This window comes from Aquarana catesbeiana, linkage group LG02, assembly GCF_042186555.1.
Source record: "Aquarana catesbeiana isolate 2022-GZ linkage group LG02, ASM4218655v1, whole genome shotgun sequence".
NCBI classification, from domain to species: Eukaryota; Metazoa; Chordata; class Amphibia; order Anura; family Ranidae; genus Aquarana; species Aquarana catesbeiana.
Window position 1 is genome coordinate 152,928,822 of NC_133325.1, and position 25,481 is coordinate 152,954,302.

A 25,481-nucleotide genomic window follows, 5' to 3' on the forward strand; every position below is an offset into this window, starting at 1 on the left:
CCCAGAGGCCAAGCATTGTGGCCCAGTAACAAAAATTGCCCCCGTCTCAGCCTGGCCCATGAGGCGTAGCATTGGTGCTGTGGCCTAGTGCAGTTTTACACAGTGGTTTCACCTATAGTGCTTCTCCAGCACCCGCGGGAAGCCACTCTCAGGAGGAACTTGATACCACGGGCTTTTCTGCCTTCCCAGCCCCTGGCCAGACCAAGTAGCACTGCCCATATCAGGAGGCGCTGGGCCCCTAGAAATCCTCCACACCAGAAAATTACTCCCAGGCCTCCTGCTTCACCCAGTGGGCATTCTGATTTCTGTTCCCACAGGGAAGATCCCGCAGGGCTCCCATCACACTAGCAGGGATACTATATATCCGGACATTTGAGGCAAAAGGCCAGAATGATGGCAGAGCACCCCTACTGGACACTGATAAGAACAGATACTACACTTGATCTTAGGTCAGTGCCGAAAGGTCAGTGCCAATCTTAGCTGTATTGACCATTGTCTGACACAGATCAGCCCTTGCTGCAGTCTCTTACCTTGTGACTTGTTACATAATTCCCATGCAGTCAGATCACTGGGTAAGAGGAAATGTAGGAATTCTACCCCCTATCTGCACAGGCTAATAACTTTATCTCAGCCTAGGCAAATGCACTGGAACATGTAAGGAATTTATTTATGCATACTTGTATAGTTACCCAGAATTTCACTTTAGAACTTGGTCCATTATGCTTTAACAAGTAAAAAGATTCCAGTGTGATTTTATTTTTTTTTTTTGCATTTCTTGTGTTCTTGGTAACTGCGATATTATGACAGTTCACCTTTAGATTTATATGTTGTATATTACTATTACTTTAACACTTTTTAACAATTATAAGAGTATATTTTAGAATGTTATCCTTGTTGCCCACAGGCAAAAAATTGTGCCATGACATAAAATAATTTGAAACACTCTCATACAGATTCTTTACCTTACATTTGCAATATTGAGCCCTAGTTTTTGTGGACAAAAACAGTCAGGGAAGGGGTGAATATTGGTATAAAGGACACATCATATCTAACAATAAAGCATAACTGTTTTATATTATGATGGAAATATTGCAGTTAAGGACAGATGGTGGTTAAAGAGGTATTGGCAGACAGAAATTCGATAAATAAAGCTGAACTGGCAGATACAAAAATGCAGATTAATGATGCCTTGCCCTCATCTGTCTACTGATGCTCTTTCACAGCCCAATCAGCAGGCTGGAGGTGGAAAGAAGACACCCCTGTATACTTTAACCCAGGGGTGCTCAACCATTTGAAGAGCATGGGACCCTTAAAGAGTAACTTTACCCATAACTAATTGATAAAAATGAATGTGTTTTAGCAAGGAACATACATTCCACATTAATAATTACACTACCAACTTTAGTGTGTGCTGTAAATTGTCCCCAGCATTGCTGATGTTTCTTCTTGCTGGAGGCTGACATTTTGCTGAAGCCCAGAGCCCCTGAACAGCAGTAAATCATAAAGTGGAACTAAACCCATCAATTTAACTGTTTCAAAAAACAGTTACATTCCTGGGATGCTGGCATTGCTAAGGCCCCTTTCACACTGGGGTGGTTTGCAGGCGCTATTGCGCTAAAAATAGCACCTGCAAACCAACCCGAAACAGCCGCTGCTGTCTCTCCAGTGTGAAAGCCCCGAGTGCTTTCACACTGGAGCGGTGCGCTAGCAGGACAGGAAAAAAAGTCCTGCTAGCAGCATCCGCGGAGCAGTGAAGGAGCGGTGTATACACAGCTCCTGCCCATTGAAATCAATGGGACAGCGTGACTATAACCCTTTCTCGGCCGCTAGCGGGGGGGTAAACCGCCCCTGCTATCGGCCGAATACCGATGGTAGAATGCCGCTAACGATAGCGGCGCTTTACCGCTGACACCGCCCCCGCCCCAGTGTGAAAGGGGCCCAACGTCACATTTGTTTGTATCCTCAACCAAACTGTCAACCCATCAAATGATTGGTGTTATCACATGTGCAGCACCATGGCAGCTGCAGATCAAACAGAAGTAGCTTCCTTGGCTGTAAAGGATAGGAGGGTTTAATTCCACTTTAACACTGTCAGCAGGTTGGCCTCTACAAACTCAGCAGTGCCTAAAAATAGAGAGCAACTGAGCATGTTGCAGAGTAGGGTGAGACTGTATTACTGGGTTTTAAACAGTATAGAGACTCATTTTTAATGTTTTAAAGCGGTCCCCAACCTTTTTGGTACTGGGGACCAGCTGTGTGTAAGAAAATTGTGCCAAGGACCTTGGGGTCGGTCGCACACGGGGTGAACGATTTTTCATGGGCAATGGCTGGTGTTCACCAAAATGCAGAATCACAGAATCAGTGGGAACCCTGAGCGTGTCACTTGCCACTGTAGCCTGCCACCAGATGCGGAATGTCAGTTGCCACGCTGCCTGACACCAGATGTGGATTGTTACTTGCCACGTCACCTGCCACGTTGCCTGCCACCAGATGTGGATTTCACTTGCCACGCTGCCTGCCACAAGATGTGGATTGTCACTTGTCACGTCACTTGCCTGTCACCAGATGCGGGAAATGTCACTTGCCACGTCCCCTGCCATGTTGCCTGTAACCAGATGCTGAATGTCACTTGCCACGTCACCTGCCACGCTGTCTGCTACAAGATGTGGATTATCACTTGCCACATCACCTGCCATGTTGCCGGTCACCAGATGCAGAATGTCACATGCAAAGCTGCCTGCCACCACTGCATTGGTGGCAGCACCAGTCCATTTAGCACAGAGGCAGGCCTCTGTGCAGTGGTGGGTTCCGAAGGAAGGTAGGAGAGTGGTGATGCGGGTTGGGTGGTGGGAGATGATGTCATCTCTCTGCTCCCTGCCACACCTCCGACATTGAGGCTGACAAAACACTGGCTGTGAGGGCGGAAGAACGGTGATGCGGGAGGGCAGAGAGAGATGATGTCATCTCTGCTTGTCTGCCAGCTCACTTCTTTCATCCACCCGGCTCTCATATGCTGGCCGCCTGGCTGTCTCATGCCGCCTGCGCACACCTGCGGCCCGGCTGCAGAAAGTCCACGGCCCGGTAGTGGGCCGTGGACCGGGGTTTGACAACCCCTGTTTTACATAGCTACACCTGGGCACACAGGGCACAATAAAATGAAATGGTTCAGAATTTCTAATTTTTTCATTTTGATTAGCAAAATAAAGATTTTAAACAATGATCAGGATCATCATTTTCTGTGGGACCAATCCCCATTGGATATTTACCCACTGTTTATTCACAATCACAAAAATCATATTTTTTATTACCCAGATCACTACTAATCCCACGTTCACGTTTAGATGTGACAAGCTAAAAAAGCTCAGAATTAGTGTCTCAGCCTTCACTGTATAAGGGTCTTTGCAGCCATCCTTTGAATTGCCAAAACAAGGACGGTGGACAATCTAAATAACAGACTAGGGAAGCACATACCCTAGTAGTACAATAAACTTCTTTATTAAGCAAAGATAAACATAATGACACATAATGCACTCACATGCTCCCAGAATGACACTAAGCTCATCACAGCTGTGAGAATCCACCTTCAGAACCCCTGTATGGATGCCACTAGATGTATACCACTCGACTAAAGGCTCCTGGCCCTGTGTCTGTGTGTTAGAAAAGACGACGGGTGGAGAGCTGGCTGCAATAACGGCTTGTGTATGACAGCCGCAGGGATTATGGAGGACCAGCAATCATTCAGTAGAGCATTATAAACTGGGTCCTTTCAGACAATCTTCCTAAATAGATTATTTGCTTGTGTTTATAGGTTCTCCTAGGAAAGGCTGCTACATATTCTTTGCTTAGAGAATATGTAATGATGCAGTTGAAAGCCACGGGGTCTTGATTTATACATGAACCAAGGGCCCTTTTCAGGCCCAGATTTTCAGTAAAATGGACTGCGCAGCTAGTGATCACTTTTATAGTGCCAAGAAGGTGCCACTGCCACCCGCAGTGGTTCCTGAGCTCTCCAGCTTCTCTGGGGAGCCTGAGACCACAATTTTGTTCTCAAATCTGCCTGCAAACAGTGAACCCAGAAACGCTCATCTCTGAGCACTTCTGGGTTGAGAGTTGTCAAGACCAGGCAGAAAAGTTGCTTAAACAGCCATTCAAGCATGTCTTATGCTTTATCGGCTGAAGTATAAAGCAGGGGAGACATTAGGGGTATAATTGACCCCTGATGTCTTCATTAAGAGAAACTATCACCTGACCATGCTATCACACAGAGGGCTTGTTTGCCACCTTGTGATATCAATAAAGGTACATGAAAAAAAGTGTTAAAGTTCAATTACACTACAGTAAATACAATAAATTTTAAAAAAATGTCACTCTGCACATCCATGCAAATACCAAATGTACGTGTATTGCGCACACATGTATGTAAACAGCAATTGCACCACACATGTTAGAGTGAGAGCTATACAGTAATTCTAGTGCCATCTGTTCACTTTTAAAGGATTGCCTATGGACAATTTTAGGTACAGTATTTTTTCACCCTTTCATGGGTGAACACAATTTTAAGGCTTAACATGTTTCGTATCTATGTGCTTAACACAAACCCTTGTTTTATATTTTACCAAAAAACGTAGGTATTATATTGTGTGTGTGTGTGTGTGTGCACTAAAGTTCATTTTAGTGTATTTTTTTTCCTGAAAAAATAGATTTGATAAACATTTGCGCAAAATATAAAATATTGTGCAACATAAAAAGTTGCATCTGCCACCATTTTATTCTACAGGGTCTCTTCTTTCAGAAAGCATATAATTGTTTGAGGGTTTTAAGTCATTTTCTAGCAAAAAATGCAGATTTAACAAGTGTGAAAATTGAAATATTGCCCAGGACACAAAGTGGTTAAATATGGTCACCCTTACACTTTATACAAAACTCTCTCTTCTCTTTTTCTCTCCCTCAATTCTCTGTCCCTTCAGCACTTTATCTCTCTCCTCTCCTCTCTATTTTTTCCCCCTTCTCTCTCACTCCCCTCTCCCTCTCTCTCTTTCTCTCCCTCTCTCTTTTTCTCCTTTCCCCCCTCTCTCCCCCCACCCTTACTTATTTCTTTCTCTCTCTCTCGCCCTCATTTGCTCCACTGTCTTTTCCATCTCTCTCTTCTCTCCCCCCTCTATCTCTCTCTCTCTCTCTCTCTCTCTCTCTCTCTCTCTCTCTCTCCCCCCACTCTCTCTGTCCCCTCACCCCTTTTATCTCTCTCTCCGCTCTCTCTTTTTCTCTTTTTCCTCCCCCTTCTCTCCTCTCTCTCCCTCTCTCCTTGCACTCCCCCCTTCTATCCTTTTCCCTCTCTCTCTCCCCCCACTCTCTCTGTCCCGTCACCCCTTTATCTCTCACCCCCCCTCTCTCTCTCTCTTTTTCTCCTTCCCCCCCTCTCTCCCCTCCACCCTTACTTATTTCTTTCTCTCTCTCTCACCCATTTGCTCCACTGTCTTTTCCCTCTCTCTCTTCTCTTTCTCCCCCCCTCTGTCTGTCCCCTCACCCCTTTATCTCTCACCCCCCCTCTCTCTCCCCCTCTCTCTTTTTCCTCCCCCTTCTCTCCTCTCTCTCTCTCTCTCTCTCTCTCTCTCTCTCTCTCTCTCCCTCTCTCCTTGCACTCCCCCCTCTCTATACTTTTCCCCCTCTCTCTTCTCTTTCTCCCCCCTCTCTCTCTATCCTTTTCCCTTTCTCTCTTCTCTTTCCCCCCCCCTCTCTCTCTCTATCCTTTTCCCTCTCTCTCTCTCTCTCTTTTTCTTAGCTCCCCCTTCTCTCTCTCCCCTTCTCTTCCCCTCTCTCCCCTCTCCTCTCTCCCTGTCTCCCCCCCCCCCCACACACACACTCTACACCTCTCTCTCCCTCTCTTTGTCTCTCCCCCCCACACACGCTATACCTCTCTCTCTCTCCCTCTCTTTGTCTCTCCCCCCCACACACTCTATACCTCTCTCTCTCTCCCTCTCTTTGTCACCCCTTTCTGCCCCCCGCCTCACTTTCTCTCTTTGTCTCCTCCTTTTCCCCTTAACTATGTACCCCTGTCTCTCTCCCTTTCTCCCCCTTCCTTTCGCTCTCTTCCTTATCTCTACCCCTCGCCCCATCTCTCTCTCATCCATTCCTCTCTTATTCCCCTTCTCTCCCCCTCACACTCTCTCTCCCCTCTTTTCCTTCATCCCTCTTTCTCCCCCTCTCTTCCTCTGTCTTACCCTCTCCTCTTGCACCTTTTGCACCCCCTTCACCACCTCCCAACTGCAGCATTCCATCTGATGTTGGCTGGTCATACCTTATGACATCCATACTAAGTCATCTCAGTATTTATTTAATCACACCCCTTTAAGCCACGTCCAATATTTAGCGTAGCATAAAACCTGCCCACTTTTTGGTGTGGCGTGCGTAGTGCCCCACATTTTATCCTCTAAGTCTAGGGCCCTATTTATGATCCTGCACACAGGCCCACTGATTTCATAAAACATCCCTGGTAGAGGCGTTTAAGAAATAGTTTCTTCTTTTAAAATCAACTAAGTTAAAAAGGTTTTCAGCACTCTATATTTCATTCTTTTTGTTTCCAGAATGTTTCGAAGGACGTATACAGCAGTTGGACCAAATTATTCTGCAGTTGTTGTTAACAGTTTAAAGGTAGGATAATATGTATTAAATATCAGCCAAGAACATTGGAGCATACTTTGATATACACCTCTTGCCGAGGGTGCATTTTTAATTTGTGAAACAAAAGGATGAAGAAAATGTTTTAAAAATAGTTTTCATTGTTAGAGGGTAATTAGACCTGGGTGAATCTGACCCTTCACACAGGTATCAGTACGCCCATGTGAATGAGGCTTTACAATCAATTGTTATGACGTCACAAGTAGATTTTTTTAGAAGCAAGTAAAAGTTAAAGCAGTATTAAACCCCACAAAAATTGTAATGTTATGAAGCTTACCAAGCTTTAGATATAGTGGCTGCATTCATTTTCCTTTTTTATGCTTTGTTTCCTTTATATTCACATGGTGATCCTGCCAGTAACACACTTCCTGTCTTAGGGTGGCACCTCTATCTATGGAGGAGCAACAGAGTCACCCTTGGGCACCAGCACTGTCTGGTGAGGATAGTATGGGATGGACTTTACATAAGTGACTAACAAATGAAAGCAAAACTCCAGCTAATACTTTGTAAGAAACAGTTTTTTTTTTCTTTTCAGATAAAGGTTTTAAATAAATAAATAAAAGCTGACTATTGTATGCACCCTGTCAGTGGTAAATGGTTTCTTTCAACCCTCCAACTGCCACTTTTGCTGGACAGCTCAGTCTGTTATAGGAGGCAAAAAAATGGCAGCGGGGTCAACAAAAAAGTTACAGGCTAGTAGCAGACTGCATCATATACACTATATTTTCAAAAGTATTGAGGCACCTGCATTTACTCGCACATGAACTTTAATGGCATCCCAGTCTTAGTCCATTGACCATTCTTCCAGAAGCGCTCAGGTGTGAATGCAGCCTTAGCGTCAGCATACCAAGACATTTTGGACAATTTCATGCTTCCAACTTTGTGGGAAGAGTTTGGGGATGGCCCCTTCCTTTTCCAACATGACTGCACACCAGTGCACAAAGCAAGGTCCATAAAGACATGGATGAGCGAGTTTGGGGTGAAGGAACTTGACCAGCTTGCACAGAGTCCTGACCTTTACTGTGATTTTACCGCAATTTTGTCACGTTTTTATTGTGTTTTACCGCAATTTTTACGTGTTTCTGCCACGATTTTGTTCAGGTCACCAATGTAAAAGGCAGAAAAACGCCTGTAATCTGCCATAAAGAAGATCATGTTGTTTTTTGAGCTTAGGGAGTTTTTCAGGCATTTTGCTTGAGGTGACAAAATGCCCAGATGTGAACAGGTGCCATTGAAATGAATGGGATTTTGCTTGTTGGGGGTTTTCAGGCGTTTTACAAGTGTTTTATGAGCTGAAAACGCTCAGGTGTGAATGCAGCCTAAGAATTCCCTTCACTGGAGCTAAGCTGCCAAGCCCAACCCTTGATAAACAACCCCACACCATAATCCCCCCTACATCAAATGATTTGGACCAGTACACAAAGCAAGATCCATAAAGACATGGATGCGCGAGTTTGGGGTGGAGGAACTTGACTGGCCTGCACAGAGTCCTGATCTCAACCCCATAGAACACCTTTGGGATGAATTAGAGCGGAGACTGTGAGCCAGGCCTTTTCATCCACATCAGTGCCTGACCTCACAAATGCGCTTCTGGAAGAATGGTCAAACATTCCCATAGACACACTCCTAAACCTTGTGGACAGCCTTCCCAGAAGAGTTGAAGCTGTAATAGCTGCGAAGGGTGAGCCAAGTCAATATAGAACCATACGGACTAAGACTGGGATGTCATTAAAGGTCATGTGTGTGTAAAGGCAGACATCCCAATACTTTCGACAATATAGTGTGTGCCATTTTTTATTGTTCTTGTAACTTCCTTTGCACTAAAATGAAATCTCTAATGATGACATTAGTTTTCCCAGGTATTGTTTGTGGACCACAGAACATCTCCCCCTATGCAATGAGATGAGGAAAGGGGGAAGCGTCCACATCAGCAGAGCAGATCCTACGATGGAAAAATTGCTCCCCCATACTATATACGCAGTATAATGAGTTAACATTGTTATCTTAGTGAGCGTATACTTGATATGATTATCAAGGGGAAATAAACAAAATAAAGTCTCAAAAAGAAAACTAATACAGCCACCACATTTAAGTTCTGGCAAGCTGCAACACATGTTACACAATGTTTGTTTTTGGTTTTAGATATACTTATCCTGAGACTTTATTTAACTACTGTAGATCTCCTATTTCTGCACCTCACTTTTTCTGTCTTGATTTATGTAGAAATTTGTCAGGGGTCTAAATAACTAAATGTTCAGTTTGGCCTTAGAGGTATAAGACCAAATCTCCAAGGAAAACAGGTGTATAAGTGCTGCAACCTTCCTACATAAAAGGCCAGCCCGGTGCTCAGACCTGGAGGCTGCTGACACCTCCAACGTACCAGAGTAAGGAAAGGGATGGTTGGCCCTCAGGATGACATTCAAAATGGTATTTCTTTATTATATACATGTACAACGCTGTAAAACAGCTACATTTTTTTTAATGAATTTAGTATCTAGGCAATATCATCTTTATGTAGTACCCACTATTTTTATGATGTTCCATTTTGGAAAAAATACAAACTAGGCATGCTATTGTGCGTTACTTTTTAAATGCCTGTTTTTTTCATATGTCTACATTTTGTGATGTGTTTCATTGCACGGAATCATGCCGTGTTTTCCCTTTTGCATTTTTAAATCACCTGTATTGGTTAATCATGTGACCTTTGTATATATTATTTAAGTGTTACTTATTTTGTTTTTTATCAGCCATGACTAAGGACTAACATCCGAAACGCGTAGGCTGTTTAACAGCTTCGTACATGCATTTAATAAAGAAATACCATTTTGGATGTCATCCTGAGTGCCGACCATCCCTTTCCTTACTATAAGACCAATTCCAATTGATTTGGCTCATGTGGCCAAATTTACATGCCAAGCTTCAGTTAATGGGTTTAAAAGGGGACTTCAAAAAAGGTTTGGTCCCTTTTTAAAGAAGAGGAAAAGCCCCCTAAGGTGGGACTTTTTATAAGGCACTACCATATAAACAGTGAGAAGTAAAAGAAAATTATTGAACATTTATTAGAAAACATATATTAAATATTGCACATAACCATGGATACAATGTATACAAAAATGCAAAGAAAGATACAACTTCCTGAATCCGACACGTTTCAGAGATGGATGCTGTCTCCTTCATCAGGGGTTTGACAGAAAGTATAGTATCTATAAAATTCAAATGAAAAATGATCAACAAAGATTTAACCCTTCCAAGTAATGCTGAATAATCATACACAAAACACTTTGAAAACTTACATCATAGTCATTTGCATGTACAAAAAAAGTATCCACATTTATTTAAAAAGAGAATGACATTGTCACGCAGAGTCCTCTGCGCATCCCATTGAGGGGATACTAAAAGCTGCACGTGACAATGTTTACATCAGGGGAACATCAGAAACAACAGCAAGCAGAAACTGGGACTATGTTACAGGTATAGCTGCAATTAACAATCTGAGAGGTTAGAAGGCTCAAAAAGCAAAAAGAGCAAAAGAGAGAAGAAAAAGACAAAACGGAAAGAAAAAGAGAAATAAGTTCAGAGATCAAATAGGCACGAAAACATAGCAGAATGAAGTGTGGAAGGTAAAGGACCCAAGGGAAAAAGAGCCATGGAATATACAGTGAGGACGGAAAGTATTCAGGCCCCCTTTAAATTTTTCTCTCTTTTTTATATTGCAGCCCTTTTCTAAAATCAATTAAGTTCATTTTTTCCCTCATTAATGTACACACAGCACCCCATATTGACAGAAAAACACAGGATTGTTGACATTTTTGCAGATTTAATAAAAAAGAAAAACTGAAATATCACATGGTCCTAAGTATTCAGACCCTTTGCTGTGACATTCATATATTTAACTCAGGTGCTGTCCATTTCTTCTGATCATCCTTGAGATGGTTCTACACCTTCATTTGAGTCCAGCTGTGTTTGATTATACTGATTGGACTTGGTTAGGAAAGCTACACATCTGTCTATATAAAACCTTACAGCTCACAGTGCATGTCAGAGCAAATGAGAATCATGAGATCAAAGGAACTGCCTAAAGAGCTCAGAGACAGAATTGTGGCAAGGCACAGATCTGGCCAAGGTTACAGAAACATTTCTGCTGCACTTAAGGTTACTAAGAGCACAGTGGTCTCCACAATAAGACGTTTGGGATGACCAGAACCCTTCCTAGAGCTGGCCGTCCAGCCAAACTGAGCTATTGGGGGAGAAGAGCCTTGGTGAGAGAGGTAAAGAAGAACCCAAAGATCACTGTGGCTGAACTTCAGAGATGCAGTCGGGAGATGGGAGGAAGTTGTAGAAAGTCAACCATCACTGCAGCCCTCCACCAGCCGGGGCTTTATGGCAGAGTGGCCCGACGGAAGCCTCTCCTCAGTGCAAGACACGTGAAAGCCCGCATGGAGTTTGCTAAAAAACACCTGAAGGACTCCAAGATGGTGAGAAATAAGATTCTCTGGTCTGATGAGACCAAGATAGAACTTTTTGGCCTTAATTCTAAGCGGTGTGTGTGGAGAAAACCAGGCACTGCTCATCCCCTGTCCAATACAGTCTCAACAGTGAAGCATGGTGGTGGCAGCATCATGCTGTGGGGGTGTTTTTCAGCTGCAGGGACAGGAAGACTGGTTGCAATCGAGGGAAAGATGAATGCGCCCAACTACAGGGAAATCCTGGACAAAAACCTTCTCTAGAGTGCTCAGGACCTCAGACTGGGCTGAAGGTTTACCTTCCAACAAGACAATGACCCTAAGCACACAGCTAAAATAACAAAGGACTGGCTTCACATCAACTCTGTGACTGTTCTTGAATGGCCCAGCCAGAGCCATGACATAAACCCAATTGAGCATCTCTGGAGAGACCTAAAAATGGCTGTCCACCAACGTTTACCATCCGACCTGACAGAACTGGAGAGGATCTGCAAGGAGGAATGGCAGAGGATCCCCAAATCCAGATGTGAAAAACTTGTTGCATCTTTCCCAAAAAGACTCATGGCTGTATTAGATCAAAAGGGTGCTTCTACTAAATACTGAGCAAAGGGCCTGAATACTTAGGACCATGTGATATTTCAGTTTTTCTTTTTTAATAAATCTGCAAAAATGTCAACAATTCTGTGTTTTTCTGTCAATATGGGGTGCTGCGTGTACATTAATGAGGAAAAAAATGAACTTAAATGATTTTAGCAAATGGCTGCAATATACCAAAGAGTGAAAAATTTAAGGGGGTCTGAATACTTTCCATCCCCACTGTATATCCCTATTTCTCCATCCCACCCAAATTGAAACCCTCCAAAAAGGGCTTAAAGCATACTGCATTGTTTAATTCTAGGGGTGTGTATCTTCTAATGTATAGATCCAGCGTAATTTGAGCTGGAGGAGACTTTTGTTCCAGTTGCCTCCCCTTGGACTGGGGTGGATGCGATCCAGGATCAAAATTTTTATCCTGGGAAACACGCCCCGATGGATCAAGGTGGTATGTCTTCCCAAGGGTAGATCAGGGTTACACGTCTGCATGCTTCTAATATGTCGGTAAGCTCTTTTCCAAAATTTGAGCTTGGTCTTTCCGACATAGAAGCAGCCGCAGTCACATTTAAGCATTTAAATGACACTAAATGTCCTACAGTTTGCAAAATGTCTGGGTTTGAAGGTACTCCCATCTGGTAAAGTGGATCTCTTGTTAGTATCCATATATTTACAATAGCCATAAGAACCTCACATAAAAGTTCCTTTATATTTGCAGTGTTCTAAATCTCCATCCCCTCTGAACTCAATTTTCACTAATTTGGAGGCAATGGATATAGCTTTCCTAAAAGTAAAAAGGGGTACCTCTGGAATTAATGGGCCCAAATTAGGGTCCATTGTCAGAACATGCCAAAATTTGGAAACAATTTTCCTAACTTCCACATGCTGATTGCAGTATTTGGTAATGATTCTCAGGGGATTATCTTGATTCAAAGGTTTTTGAGAATAAAGCAGGTCTTGCTGAGTGTGTGAGGTAGCACGTCTAAAAAAAAAAAAATTTAGCACGTTAAATAAATGTTGATACTTTTATGTACATGCAAATGACTATGATGTAAGTTTTCAATACCCTCAGAGTTTTGTGTATGATTATTTAGCATTACTTGGAAGGGTTAAATCATTGTTGATCATTTTGCATTTTAATTTTATAGATACTATATTTTCTGTCAAACCCCTGATGAAGGAGACAGCATCCATCTCTGAAACGCGTTGGTTCAGGAAGTTGTATCTTTCTTTGCATTTTTGTATACATTGGATCCATGGTTATGTGCAATATTTAATATATGTTTTCTAATAAATGTTCAATACTATTCTTCTACTTCTCACTGTTTATATGGTAGTGCCTTAAAAGTCCCACCTTAGGGGGATTTTCCTCTTCTTTGATACAGTTGGGATGTGGCACACCTTCTATAGTTTTCTTTATCAGAAACCCTTTTCATGGTCCCTTTTTAAAACCATTTAATCCCTCAAATAGTTTTTTTTCACCCGGGTCATGTTTGATTTTTACTACAAGTACATATTTATAGGGGAATTTCTGGCTCTAAGCTGGTTTAATATTAATATTATTGTAGTGTTTTATAGAAAACACAAAGATTTTTCAGTTGGGTTCAGATGAATGTCTATCAGTTTACTGTATTTGGAATGTTGAATTATAGAAGAGATTTTTTTTCATCTTGTTTTCTCTTTCTCTCTAGCATCTGGACTTGTGGGACTTTGATGTATTTGTGCTGAATAGAGTCAGTGAAGATCATGCATTGAAAACCATTGTGTTTGAACTTCTCACTAGACACAACCTGAACAGTCGCTTTAAGGTAACTTGTAAAACGTGCAAACAATTCAAAAAAGGCTATGGAAATATTACTCACAAGAGTCGATCAAAATTCTGTTTTCAGCTGCTTACTGACTGATTGTACCATATCGTATTTATTGTATGTTTTTATACTGATGATAATAATAATAATTATAGTTTATGTTGTAAAAACAAGAATGTGTGTTCACAAGGAGGGTTATTAACATTCTTTTATTAGAATGTCATGTTCTGTTAGAATGCAAGAGCTAAATCAGGCGGAGAGAGTAAGTGACACAATAACATATAACATTCTTAAAATAAATACTGCCATTGCTTTTCATTGCAGGAAGCAGTTTTTTACTTTTTTCCATGATTATGTCCTCTAATGTTTTTAGAACAGATCTATTTTCATTTTTCAATTCAACATATCCAAAAGCATAAATAGAACTCTTTCCATTCATTCCAGCGTTGTTAACTTAAGTCTAAGTTCACATTGATGCGGGTTAGAAATCATGCGAGTTCAGCTGAAATTGGCCCAATGGGAACATGGCCTAAGCAGAACAGTTTTTAGAAAAATCTCTGCTCTCCCAGTCCAGTCTATGTTGTATACATGTGTGAGATGGCCTAAGCCTTACACCACACCACAAGCCACGCCCTCTGACATGTTTCACCCCACCCACCGGGGCTTAGTCATAGAGGTCTAGACTGGGAGAGCAGCGATTTTTCTAAGTATACTATATACTATTGGATGGTGATATTTCATGCTAGCACCCCATTCCTGAGCAACAGCGGAACAATATACTTCTTCCTTTTTTTGCCTAAAAGTATAAGCAGGTAACCGTTAAATACATGATTGAATAAAAGCCTAAGGATGTCATGCGTAGTGTGTACAAGTAATGGTGTGCTGTTATTCCCATAAACTAGTTTACAGAAGTCATACAAAATGAAAAATAACTGTTAATTGGTAACTGTAGTTGAATGCCATGTCCACATTGCTGTTTGATGTAAAGTGTATGTAAAACGCTAACAATGCATTTTTCTTATTTGTTGGCTTTTGGTCGATTAAATACACCTTTAAACGTGTTTTGTTATATCTTTCCAATAAGTGCAAAAATACCTCCCGATCAGTGGCGGCTGGTGGTTTTTTGTTTGGGGGGGGCGGCAAACAACCAAACCCCTCCCCCCCGCTGTCTGCCGGTCGGTCCACAGGCACTTACCCCATCTAGGCAGCGGGCAGTGGGCATCGGGCATCAGCAGCCATCCGAGGAGCAGCGGCGGGGATCAGGCATCCGAGGAGTGGTGGTGGGAATCAGGCATCCAGGCATCGGTGGGGACCAGGCATCCGAGGAGCAGGGATCAGGTATTCAGGCATCAGCGAGGACCGGGCATCCAGGCATTGGCCAGTGGCTCTTTTCCTCCTCACTTCCGCTGTGCGTCTCTTCTCCTCCTCCTAGGTGTCCAATAGGATCACCTGTCCTTTCAGCCAATCGGGTGATGGGTATCCGACCCGCTTACTGATTGGCCGGGGGAAGGATCACTGTTGCAACAGTGAATATTCATTCGCTGTTGCAACACACCTGGGTGGGCTCCGGACGCATCCTCTGTGACTGAGCCCACCCTATTTTGAAGCCTATTAGAGCCTCTGGCTCTAATCGGGTGCTTAAAAAAAAAAACCTGGCCACTGTAATTATGCGCCCGGTGCCCCGAAAGGGGCCGGACACATGAATAGCGGGTGGCCGCAGTGGCCATGTATAGATTCATTAATGCTATGCTATGCATGAATCTATCCATTGCATATAGGGGGTGGCCTGGAAGAAGGGGTGGCGCCCGGGCGCCCCTAATGGACGGGCTCTGCCCCTGCTCCCGTTCCTGCCAAAAATCCAGTGAACTCCCAACATCCTGAAGTGAGCAGTCAATGTTGCACTGAAATCTCAGTAGGCATCAAAGAGACGGGAATTGAGAAAAAAAAAATCTCTCCAGTAAGTACAATAAATACCTGAAACATATGTTATCTCTACACTATGTCACACTATCCAAAACAAAAATGGCTTTCGTAGGTCTTTAACATTCCTAGATATAGCAAATAATTATGATCTACTGTCCTTCAGTATAAAGTAGCTAATATGCAAGCCATTCTCCTGTATTGTAAGGTCAACATGCTGCTTTTTATCTCAGTGCTTAACCTCCCTGGCGGTCAGATTTCTGCGTCTCAAATCGGTACAATTGTTTTGCATAGACATTTGGGGTTTTATATTGTAGGCCTGTAATTCTTAGTAATAACACACTTAAATCTGTCCAAACCAGAGTCTAGTAGATATCCCGGGTATGATAAAGTTTGAATCACTAAAACATAAATTATAATATAATAAATAACTATAAATAATTATAAAAAAATAATAATATAATAATAATTAAATAAATTTCCCCACGATTCACTATCTCTCAATTCTGCAAGTGCTCTAATTTACTATCGCTGTTTTCTAGCTGGTCTAAAACCACTTTTGACGTAAAGGGACACTTTTTGGTTGCTATGGACAATTTCCAGTTTCCAGGCAGAAAGAACAGTATATATAATATAAAACTGCATGCAGGGCACTGGAGAAAGCACTAGGGACAAAAGGGATGTGAAATGATTTGATACAGTAATGTAATCTATAAGATTACAGTGTACTGTATGTGTTATGAATTTTGTACTTTTTGAATTTGCTGCCGGGCTCCACCCCGTGCGTCACGACGCTCGCAGGGAACGGAGCCTGGCACACTGCATCGGGGCAGAGGACAGAGCCCGCAGACACAGCGGGAGACATTGCAGGATCCTGGTGACAAGGTAAGTACACTGCACCAGGATCCTGAGATGCAATCCCAAGTGTGGCTCAGGGTTGCCGCTAATGGTACTGAAATTGAACCCCCGAGCCAAACTTGGGAATACCGCCAGGGATGTTAACCCCTCATCATAATGGTAGTACAATGCGTGCCATACTATAGTAAGGAAAGTTTACACCATTACCAGTTCTCTGATCTGATGGAGATGCTCCAGACAGAACTAAAGTTCAGATTTGTGCATAGGGCATAAAAATACCATGAGCAGATTTCGTCTGTTTTTTCAGAAGATGTTAAAGCTTTCCTGTAAGTGCTTTGGGGGTTTTCCTGTAACTACTTTGTATTTGTATCTTACTATTACTGTTACTGTTACTATTACTGTTTTTCGTTGGAATAACGTGTATGAGAACTTTTAAGTGTTTTTGTATTCCTGTGAATCTTTTAACATTAATAGTCTCTGTTCCCAGGGAAGGCATTCAAATAATGTAAAGGATCTTGGGAAAAGACACATCATGCCTTAGAATTACAGTAATGTGGAAGATCTAAGGATTAAGATCAAATGGAAATGTATCAAATCCAAACATGTTCAACATATAAATCATATACATTTTTATAAATCATATGATATATTTGAAAAAAATAATTTATGGTGTGGTACTTCTAATTTAGTACGTGAAAAAAAGCCTTTTTGTATACAGTAAGTAGGGGTTTGAGATGATTGTTCAATATTCTAGCTAGAGAGTTTGTACTGGATGTTCCATGCAGCAGTTTTCAGAAACCACCTGGCTGCTATAGCAGCTCTACACCAGTAGGACAAATGGTCACTTACTAAAGTCAATGCAGGCACTGGAGTTTTTGTCAGAGTATTAGCAAACAAGAAACAACGACTCCTGCGCACAGGTGGATCACCATATAAAAGATGCGTCAACACAGGCCTTGCTGCCCTCAAGGATGGGAAGTCCTAGTGCAAACCGAAATAAAAGAAAAACAAGGGCGCACCAGCCTTGTGCATTAACTTTTTAAAAACATTTAATATAAAAAAAGGTAAAAAGAAACAACTCATAAGCAAATAGGTGGAGGAGGTACAGCATAAAGTGTATCGACAGCCAGCATGCGACTTAGGATGAGCAATGCCTTCCCAAAATCGTGGAGAGACGCACAAACATCACAATCAGCTACAATCAGCTAACGCATTTCGAAGGGAACGTCCCTTCTTCGTCAGAGCTTCATCAGTCAGAGGCCTTAGTTCTTACACTGCAGCTATACAGCCAAGAGGTTACAGGAGTGCCTAGGCAGAGGAAGTGATTCAAGATCATTTTAGCCTTAAAATTTTCCACAGACAAATGTGTGTTGTCGGATTTTCCAAGCGTGTGTACACAAGTCCGTCAGACAAAAGTCCAAAGTACAAACACGCATGCTTCGGAAGCAAGGACAAGCCAGAAGCGGTCAGTCTTGTAAACTAGTGTTTGTAATGGAGAATTAACATTCGTGACGTGGCAAATTATGAAATCTTGAAATGCAGCGCACATTCTCTTCTTCTTTAATGGGATAATAATGAAGCTGCTTTGCTTGTGATACTCATGGAGTTATTGCAAATGGATTTTCAAAGGCTTTTTCTTTCTAGTGATATCAAGAATAATATTATTATGCTTTTTTTTGGGGAGGGGGGGCAAGTTACCACAACACCATTATCCCATAGTTTTTAAGATCAAAGATACAACATTGTATTTTTTATAATGTAACTGCCTACTCCCTACCAAGTATTTTTTATTCTCCACATTTTTTTTATTGTGCATTTAAAAAAGAAAACAAATAAAATTAGACATGCTATCTGCCAATAGAACTTAACCAAAAAGTGCATTCTAGTCATCCAAAAATATAGAAAATATAACAAATCCAATCATATATTCAACCAAAAAATAAAATAAAAGCCTCATGCATGTTTTCCTGCTTCTTAATATTGGGGGTCAGCAATTTCAAGAGTTGGTGAAAGCAGGGGTCCATTATCCAGAGATAATTCCAAAAATCATCCGGATTATTCTCCTGGAGCTCCCGCAGCAAAGGCATATGACATAATTGGTCACGATTAATAAAGCAACCAATTTTTGGTCCAAGTAATCCTCCTGTTCCTGGAATGAACTTGAGTCAAAGCAATAACTCCAAGGCCAATAATAAATAACACGTTATCTCCTTCGATTCCGCAACATGTCTGGTTGACGAACGGCCGTTCAGATACAAACTGAAAAGCACAAAATGAAAAGCGAGAACTGAAAAGAGCTAAATAAAAAGCGCGAAATAAAAAGCGCAAAATGAAAAGCACGAATCAACACTCACAAACTTCTATTAACAGGAAATAGCAGAAGGAGCCCAAAGGGTGGCGCTAAAGAGCTGAAAAACCACGTAGTACGTCACTACGTTCATGTTTGTTGGCCGACAATTCCTTGCTGTTTGTATGCAAGACAAAATCCAGGCACACGCCTTCAGACAAAAGTCTGAGGTTTTGTCTGCGGAAAATCCGATTGTGTGTACAAGGCTTTAGGCTGCCATCACATCTAAGAATTGGTAAGCTGCAATATAATATTTGCTTTTGGGTTTTAATACCACTTGGAGCTCTTTGAGGACTGGGACTGATGTGAATGTTCAATAAGTGCCGCAAAAAAATTGTTGGTGCTAAACCTGTAATACAAAATAAATGTACTGTTGACAAGTGTACCTGAAACTTGAAGGCTTTTTTAATTTGTGCTTTTAGTTGTTTTAACTTGTAATGTTAACAAAGCATTTGTTGGCAGTCTATTTACAACATTCTTTTCTTCCTCTTAGATTCCCGTTGCGTTTCTAATGAGTTTTCTGGATTCCCTGGAGAGTGGCTATGGGAAGTATAAGAATCCTTACCACAACCAGATCCATGCAGCAGACGTGACACAGACAGTTCACTGCTTCCTTTTGCGTACAGGCATGGTGGTAAGCACTTTATTGCAAACTGCTCATAACTTTTAATTATGGTCTTGATCTAGTACCTCTATAATAGTGGTTTAATTCGATCTTATATACCACACATCTCAGGAATATTAGGAGTTTTGCATATAATGTTTCCAAAAATTATGTTGTATGCTGCTTTACATTTAAAAAACGCAATCCTGAGTAATAATTCTAAAATAAAAAAATAAATAATTCTACTTTTTATAATGGCTATATGACCTCACAAAAGAAAAGACTAAAGTATAGCTAAAGGCAAAACTTTTTTTTTTTTTTTAATTTTGGAGAGAGTACAGAGAGAGATTAGAACACCTGTGAGTTTTTATTGCTGTCTGAACCCCCATTGGTTCCCCCTCTCTATTTGTCCTGTTTACCATTATCATTGAAATTGAAAGTAAAAGCAAACCCCAAATTGTGGGTTGTCCCCAGAAAAGTAATAGAGGGGAAATCTTCCAATGGAGACACTGATTCTGGTGACCTGGGGGACCCCAAGGAATTCCCTTTCTTTAAGGGATTTCATACCTCCCAACTTTTGAACTTCCCAATGAGGGACACTTGAGTCAAGGGACAACCTGCGGCACACGCCACGGCAAAATGTGGGTGTGTAATGTACAGAGCGCAGGGGTCGGGAGGGTGTAATGCACAGAATGCAGGGGTCAGGAGTGTTTGGAGTCTGCATTTTTTTTACTACATGTACTGAGTGCAGGGTTGCTGGGTGTGCTATGTACAGAGTGCAGGGTTGAGGGGCGCGCTATGTACAGAGTGCAGGGTTGAGGGGCGCGCTATGTACTGAGTGCAGGGTTGCGTTATGTACTGAGTGCAGGGTTGCGCTATGTACTGAGTGCAGGGTTGTGGGGTGTGCTACATAAACAGTGCAGGGTTGTGGGGTGTGCTACGTACTGAGTGCAGGGTTGCGCTACTTACTGAGTGCAGGGTTGCGCTACTTACTGAGTGCAGGGTTGCGCTACATACTAAGTGCAGGGTTGCGCTACATACTGAGTGCAGGGTTGCGCTACATACTGAGTGCAGGGTTGCGCTACATACTGAGTGCAGGGTTGCGCTACATACTGAGTGCAGGGTTGCGCTACATACTGAGTGCAGGGTTGCGCTACATACTGAGTGCAGGGTTGCGCTACATACTGAGTGCAGAGTTGCGCTACATACTGAGTGCAGAGTTGTGCTACATACTGAGTGCAGGGTTGCGCTACATACTGAGTGCAGGGTTGCGCTACATACTGAGTGCAGGGTTGCGCTACATACTGAGTGCAGGGTTGCGCTACATACTGAGTGCAGGGTTGCGCTACATACTGAGTGCAGGGTTGCGCTACATACTGAGTGCAGGGTTGCGCTACATACTGAGTGCAGGGTTGCGGGGTGCGCTACATAAAGAGTGCAGGGTTGCGCTATGTACTGAGTGCAGGGTTGCGGGGTGCGCTACGTACTGAGTGCAGGGTTGCGCTACGTACTGAGTGCAGGGTTGCGCTACGTACTGAGTGCAGGGTTGCGCTACGTACTGAGTGCAGGGTTGAGCTACATACTGAGTGCAGGGTTGCGCTACATACTGAGTGCAGGGTTGCGCTATGTACTGAGTGCAGGGTTGCGGGGTGCGCTACATAAAGAGTGCAGGGTTGCGCTATGTACTGAGTGCAGGGTTGCGGGGTGCGCTACGTACTGAGTGCAGGGTTGCGCTACGTACTGAGTGCAGGGTTGCGCTACGTACTGAGTGCAGGGTTGCGCTACGTACTGAGTGCAGGGTTGCGCTACGTACTGAGTGCAGGGTTGCGCTACGTACTGAGTGCAGGGTTGCGCTACGTACTGAGTGCAGGGTTGCGCTACGTACTGAGTGCAGGGTTGCGCTACATACTGAGTGCAGGGCTGCACTACTTACTGAGTGCAGGGTTGCACTACTTACTGAGTGCAGGGTTGCACTACTTACTGAGTGCAGGGCTGCACTACATACTGAGTGCAGGGTTACGGGGGTGCGCTACATAAAGAGTGCAGGATTGTGCTACATAAAGAGTGCAGGGTTGCGCTATGTACTGAATGCAGGGTTGAGGGGTGCGCTACATAAAGAGTGCAGGGGTGGCTATGTACTTAGTGCAGGGTTGCGCTAGGTACTGAGTGCAGGGTTGCGCTAGCTACTGAGTGCAGGGTTGCGCTACGTACTGAGTGCAGGGTTGCGCTACATACTGAGTGCAGGGTTGCACTACATACCGAGTGCAGGGTTACCGTACATACCGAGTGCAGGGTTGCACTACATAAAGAGTGCAGGGTTGCGCTATGTACAGAGTGCAGGGTTGTGGGGTGTGCTACATAAAGAGTGCAGGGGTGTGCTATGTACTGAGTGCAGGGTTGCGCTATGTACTGAGTGCAGGGTTGTGGGGTGTGCTACATAAAGAGTGCAGGGGTGTGCTATGTACTGAGTGCAGGGTTGCGCTACATACTGAGTGCAGGGTTGCGCTACGTACTGAGTGCAGGGTTGCGCTACGTACTGAGTGCAGGGTTGCGCTTTGTACTGAGTGCAGGGTTGCGCTTTGTACTGAGTGCAGGGTTGCGCTTTGTACTGAGTGCAGGGCTGCGCTACGTACTGAGTGCAGGGTTGCAGGGTTGCGCTACGTACTGAGTGCAGGGTTGCGCTACGTACTGAGTGCAAGGTTGCGCTACATACTGAGTGCAGGGTTGCGCTACATACTGAGTGCAGGGTTGCGGGGTATGCTACATAAAGAGTGCAGGGTTGCGCTACATAAAGAGTGCAGGGTTGCCCTACATACTGAGTGCAGGGTTGCCCTACATACTGAGTGCAAGGTTGCCCTACATACTGAGTGCAGGGTTGCGCTACATACTGAGTGCAGGGTTGTGCTACATACTGAGTGCAGGGTTGCGCTACATACTGAGTGCAGGGTTGCGCTACATACTGAGTGCAGGGTTGCGCTACATAAAGAGTGCAGGATTGTGCTACATAAAGAGTGCAGGGTTGCCCTACATACTGAGTGCAGGGTTGTGCTACATACTGAGTGCAGGGTTGCCCTACATACTGAGTGCAGGGTTGTGCTACATAAAGAGTGCAGGGTTGCACTACATAAAGAGTGCAGGGTTGCGCTATGTACTGAGTGCAGGGTTGTGGGGTGTGCTACATAAAGAGTGCAGGGGTGTGCTATGTACTGAGTGCAGGTTTGCGCTATGTACTGAGTGCAGGGTTGTGGGGTGTGCTACATAAAGAGTGCAGGGTTGCGCTATGTACTGAGTGCAGGGTTGCGCTACTTACTGAGTGCAGGGTTGTGCTACGTACTGAGTGCAGGGTTGCGCTACGTACTGAGTGCAGGGTTGCGCTACGTACTGAGTGCAGGGTTGCGCTACGTACTGAGTGCAGGGTTGCGCTACGTAATGAGTGCAGGGTTGCGGGGTTTGCTACATAAAGAGTGCAGGGTTGCACTACGTACTGAGTGCAGGGTTGCGGGGTGCGCTACGTACTGAGTGCAGGGTTGCGGGGTGCGCTACATACTGAGTGCAGGGTTGCGCTACATACTGAGTGCAGGGTTGCGCTACATACTGAGTGCAGGGTTGCGCTACATACTGAGTGCAGGGTTGCGCTACATACTGAGTGCAGGGTTGCGGGGTGCGCTACATAAAGAGTGCAGGGTTGCGCTATGTACTGAGTGCAGGGTTGCGGGGTGCGCTACGTACTTAGTGCAGGGTTGCGCTACGTACTGAGTGCAGGGTTGCGCTACGTACTGAGTGCAGGGTTGCGCTACATACTGAGTGCAGGGTTGCGCTACATACGGAGTGCAGGGTTGCGCTATGTACTGAGTGCAGGGTTGCGGGGTGCGCTGCGTACTGAGTGCAGGGTTGCGCTACGTACTGAGTGCAGGGTTGCGCTACGTACTGAGTGCAGGGTTGCGCTACGTACTGAGTGCAGGGTTGCAGTACGTACTGAGTGCAGGGTTGCGCTACGTACTGAGTGCAGGGTTGCGCTACGTACTGAGTGCAGGGTTGCGCTACGTACTGAGTGCAGGGTTGCGCTACATACTGAGTGCAGGGTTGCGGGGTGCGCTACATAAAGAGTGCAGGGTTGCACTATGTACTGAGTGCAGGGTTGCGGGGTGCGCTACGTACTTAGTGCAGGGTTGCGCTACGTACTGAGTGCAGGGTTGCGCTACGTACTGAGTGCAGGGTTGCGCTACGTACTGAGTGCAGGGTTGCGCTACGTACTGAGTGCAGGGTTGCGCTACATACTGAGCGCAGGGTTGCGCTACATACTGAGCGCAGGGTTGCGCTATGTACTGAGTGCAGGGTTGCGGGGTGCGCTAGTACTTAGTGCAGGGTTGCGCTACGTACTGAGTGCAGGGTTGCGCTACGTACTGAGTGCAGGGTTGCGCTACGTACTGAGTGCAGGGTTGCGCTACATACTGAGTGCAGGGTTGCGCTACGTACTGAGTGCAGGGTTGCGCTACTTACTGAGTGCAGGGTTGCGCTACTTACTGAGTGCAGGGTTGCACTACTTACTGAGTGCAGGGCTGCACTACATACTGAGTGCAGGGTTACGGGGGTGCGCTACATAAAGAGTGCAGGATTGTGCTACATAAAGAGTGCAGGGTTGCGCTATGTACTGAATGCAGGGTTGCGGGGTGCGCTACATAAAGAGTGCAGGGGTGGCTATGTACTTAGTGCAGGGTTGCACTACGTACTGAGTGCAGGGTTGCGCTACGTACTGAGTGCAGGGTTGCGCTACGTACTGAGTGCAGGGTTGCGCTACGTACTGAGTGCAGGGTTGCGTTACGTACTGAGTGCAGGGTTGCGCTACGTACTGAGTGCAGGGTTGCGCTACGTACTGATTGCAGGGTTGCCGTACATACCGAGTGCAGGGTTGCACTACATAAAGAGTGCAGGGTTGCGCTATGTACAGAGTGCAGGGTTGTGGGGTGTGCTACATAAAGAGTGCAGGGGTGTGCTATGTACTGAGTGCAGGGTTGCGCTATGTACTGAGTGCAGGGTTGTGGGGTGTGCTACATAAAGAGTGCAGGGGTGTGCTATGTACTGAGTGCAGGGTTGCGCTACGTACTGAGTGCAGGGTTGCGCTACGTACTGAGTGCAGGGTTGCGCTACGTACTAAGTGCAGGGTTGCGCTTTGTACTGAGTGCAGGGTTGCGCTTTGTACTGAGTGCAGGGTTGCGCTTTGTACTGAGTGCAGGGCTGCGCTACGTACTGAGTGCAGGGTTGCAGGGTTGCGCTACGTACTGAGTGCAGGGTTGCGCTACGTACTGAGTGCAGGGTTGCGCTACATACTGAGTGCAGGGTTGCGCTACGTACTGAGTGCAGGGTTGCGGGGTATGCTACATAAAGAGTGCAGGGTTGCGCTACATAAAGAGTGCAGGGTTGCCCTACATACTGAGTGCAGGGTTGCCCTACATACTGAGTGCAGGGTTGCCCTACATACTGAGTGCAGGGTTGCCCTACATACTAAGTGCAGGGTTGCGCTACATACTGAGTGCAGGGTTGCAGGGTTGTGCTACGTACTGAGTGCAGGGTTGCGCTACGTACTGAGTGCAGGGTTGCGCTACGTACTGAGTGCAGGGTTGCGCTACGTACTGAGTGCAGGGTTGCGGGGTTTGCTACATAAAGAGTGCAGGGTTGCACTACGTACTGAGTGCAGGGTTGCGGGGTGCGCTACGTACTGAGTGCAGGGTTGCGGGGTGCTCTACATACTGAGTGCAGGGTTGCGCTACATACTGAGTGCAGGGTTGCGCTACATACTGAGTGCAGGGTTGCGCTACATACTGAGTGCAGGGTTGCGCTACATACTGAGTGCAGGGTTGCGCTACATACTGAGTGCAGGGTTGCGGGGTGCGCTACATAAAGAGTGCAGGGTTGCGCTATGTACTGAGTGCAGGGTTGCGGGGTGCGCTACGTACTTAGTGCAGGGTTGCGCTACGTACTGAGTGCAGGGTTGCGCTACGTACTGAGTGCAGGGTTGCGCTACATACTGAGTGCAGGGTTGCGCTACATACTGAGTGCAGGGTTGCGCTATGTACTGAGTGCAGGGTTGCGGGGTGCGCTGCGTACTTAGTGCAGGGTTGCGCTACGTACTGAGTGCAGGGTTGCGCTACGTACTGAGTGCAGGGTTGCGCTACGTACTGAGTGCAGGGTTGCGCTACGTACTGAGTGCAGGGTTG

General features: G+C 44.7%; 1 protein-coding gene across 4 annotated transcripts in view; it reads left to right on the plus strand.

Annotated features, from left to right (window-relative positions):
- Positions 1-25,481, plus strand: part of PDE1B (phosphodiesterase 1B) — a 519,764-nt gene that overhangs the window by 393,369 nt on the left and 100,914 nt on the right. For all 4 annotated transcript variants that reach the window (XM_073613640.1, XM_073613641.1, XM_073613643.1 and 1 more), the window contains 3 exons: positions 6,582-6,648; positions 13,421-13,537; positions 19,156-19,296. In XM_073613640.1, the coding sequence (XP_073469741.1) occupies positions 6,582-6,648; positions 13,421-13,537; positions 19,156-19,296 (325 nt within the window). The remainder of the gene's footprint in view (positions 1-6,581; positions 6,649-13,420; positions 13,538-19,155; positions 19,297-25,481) is intronic.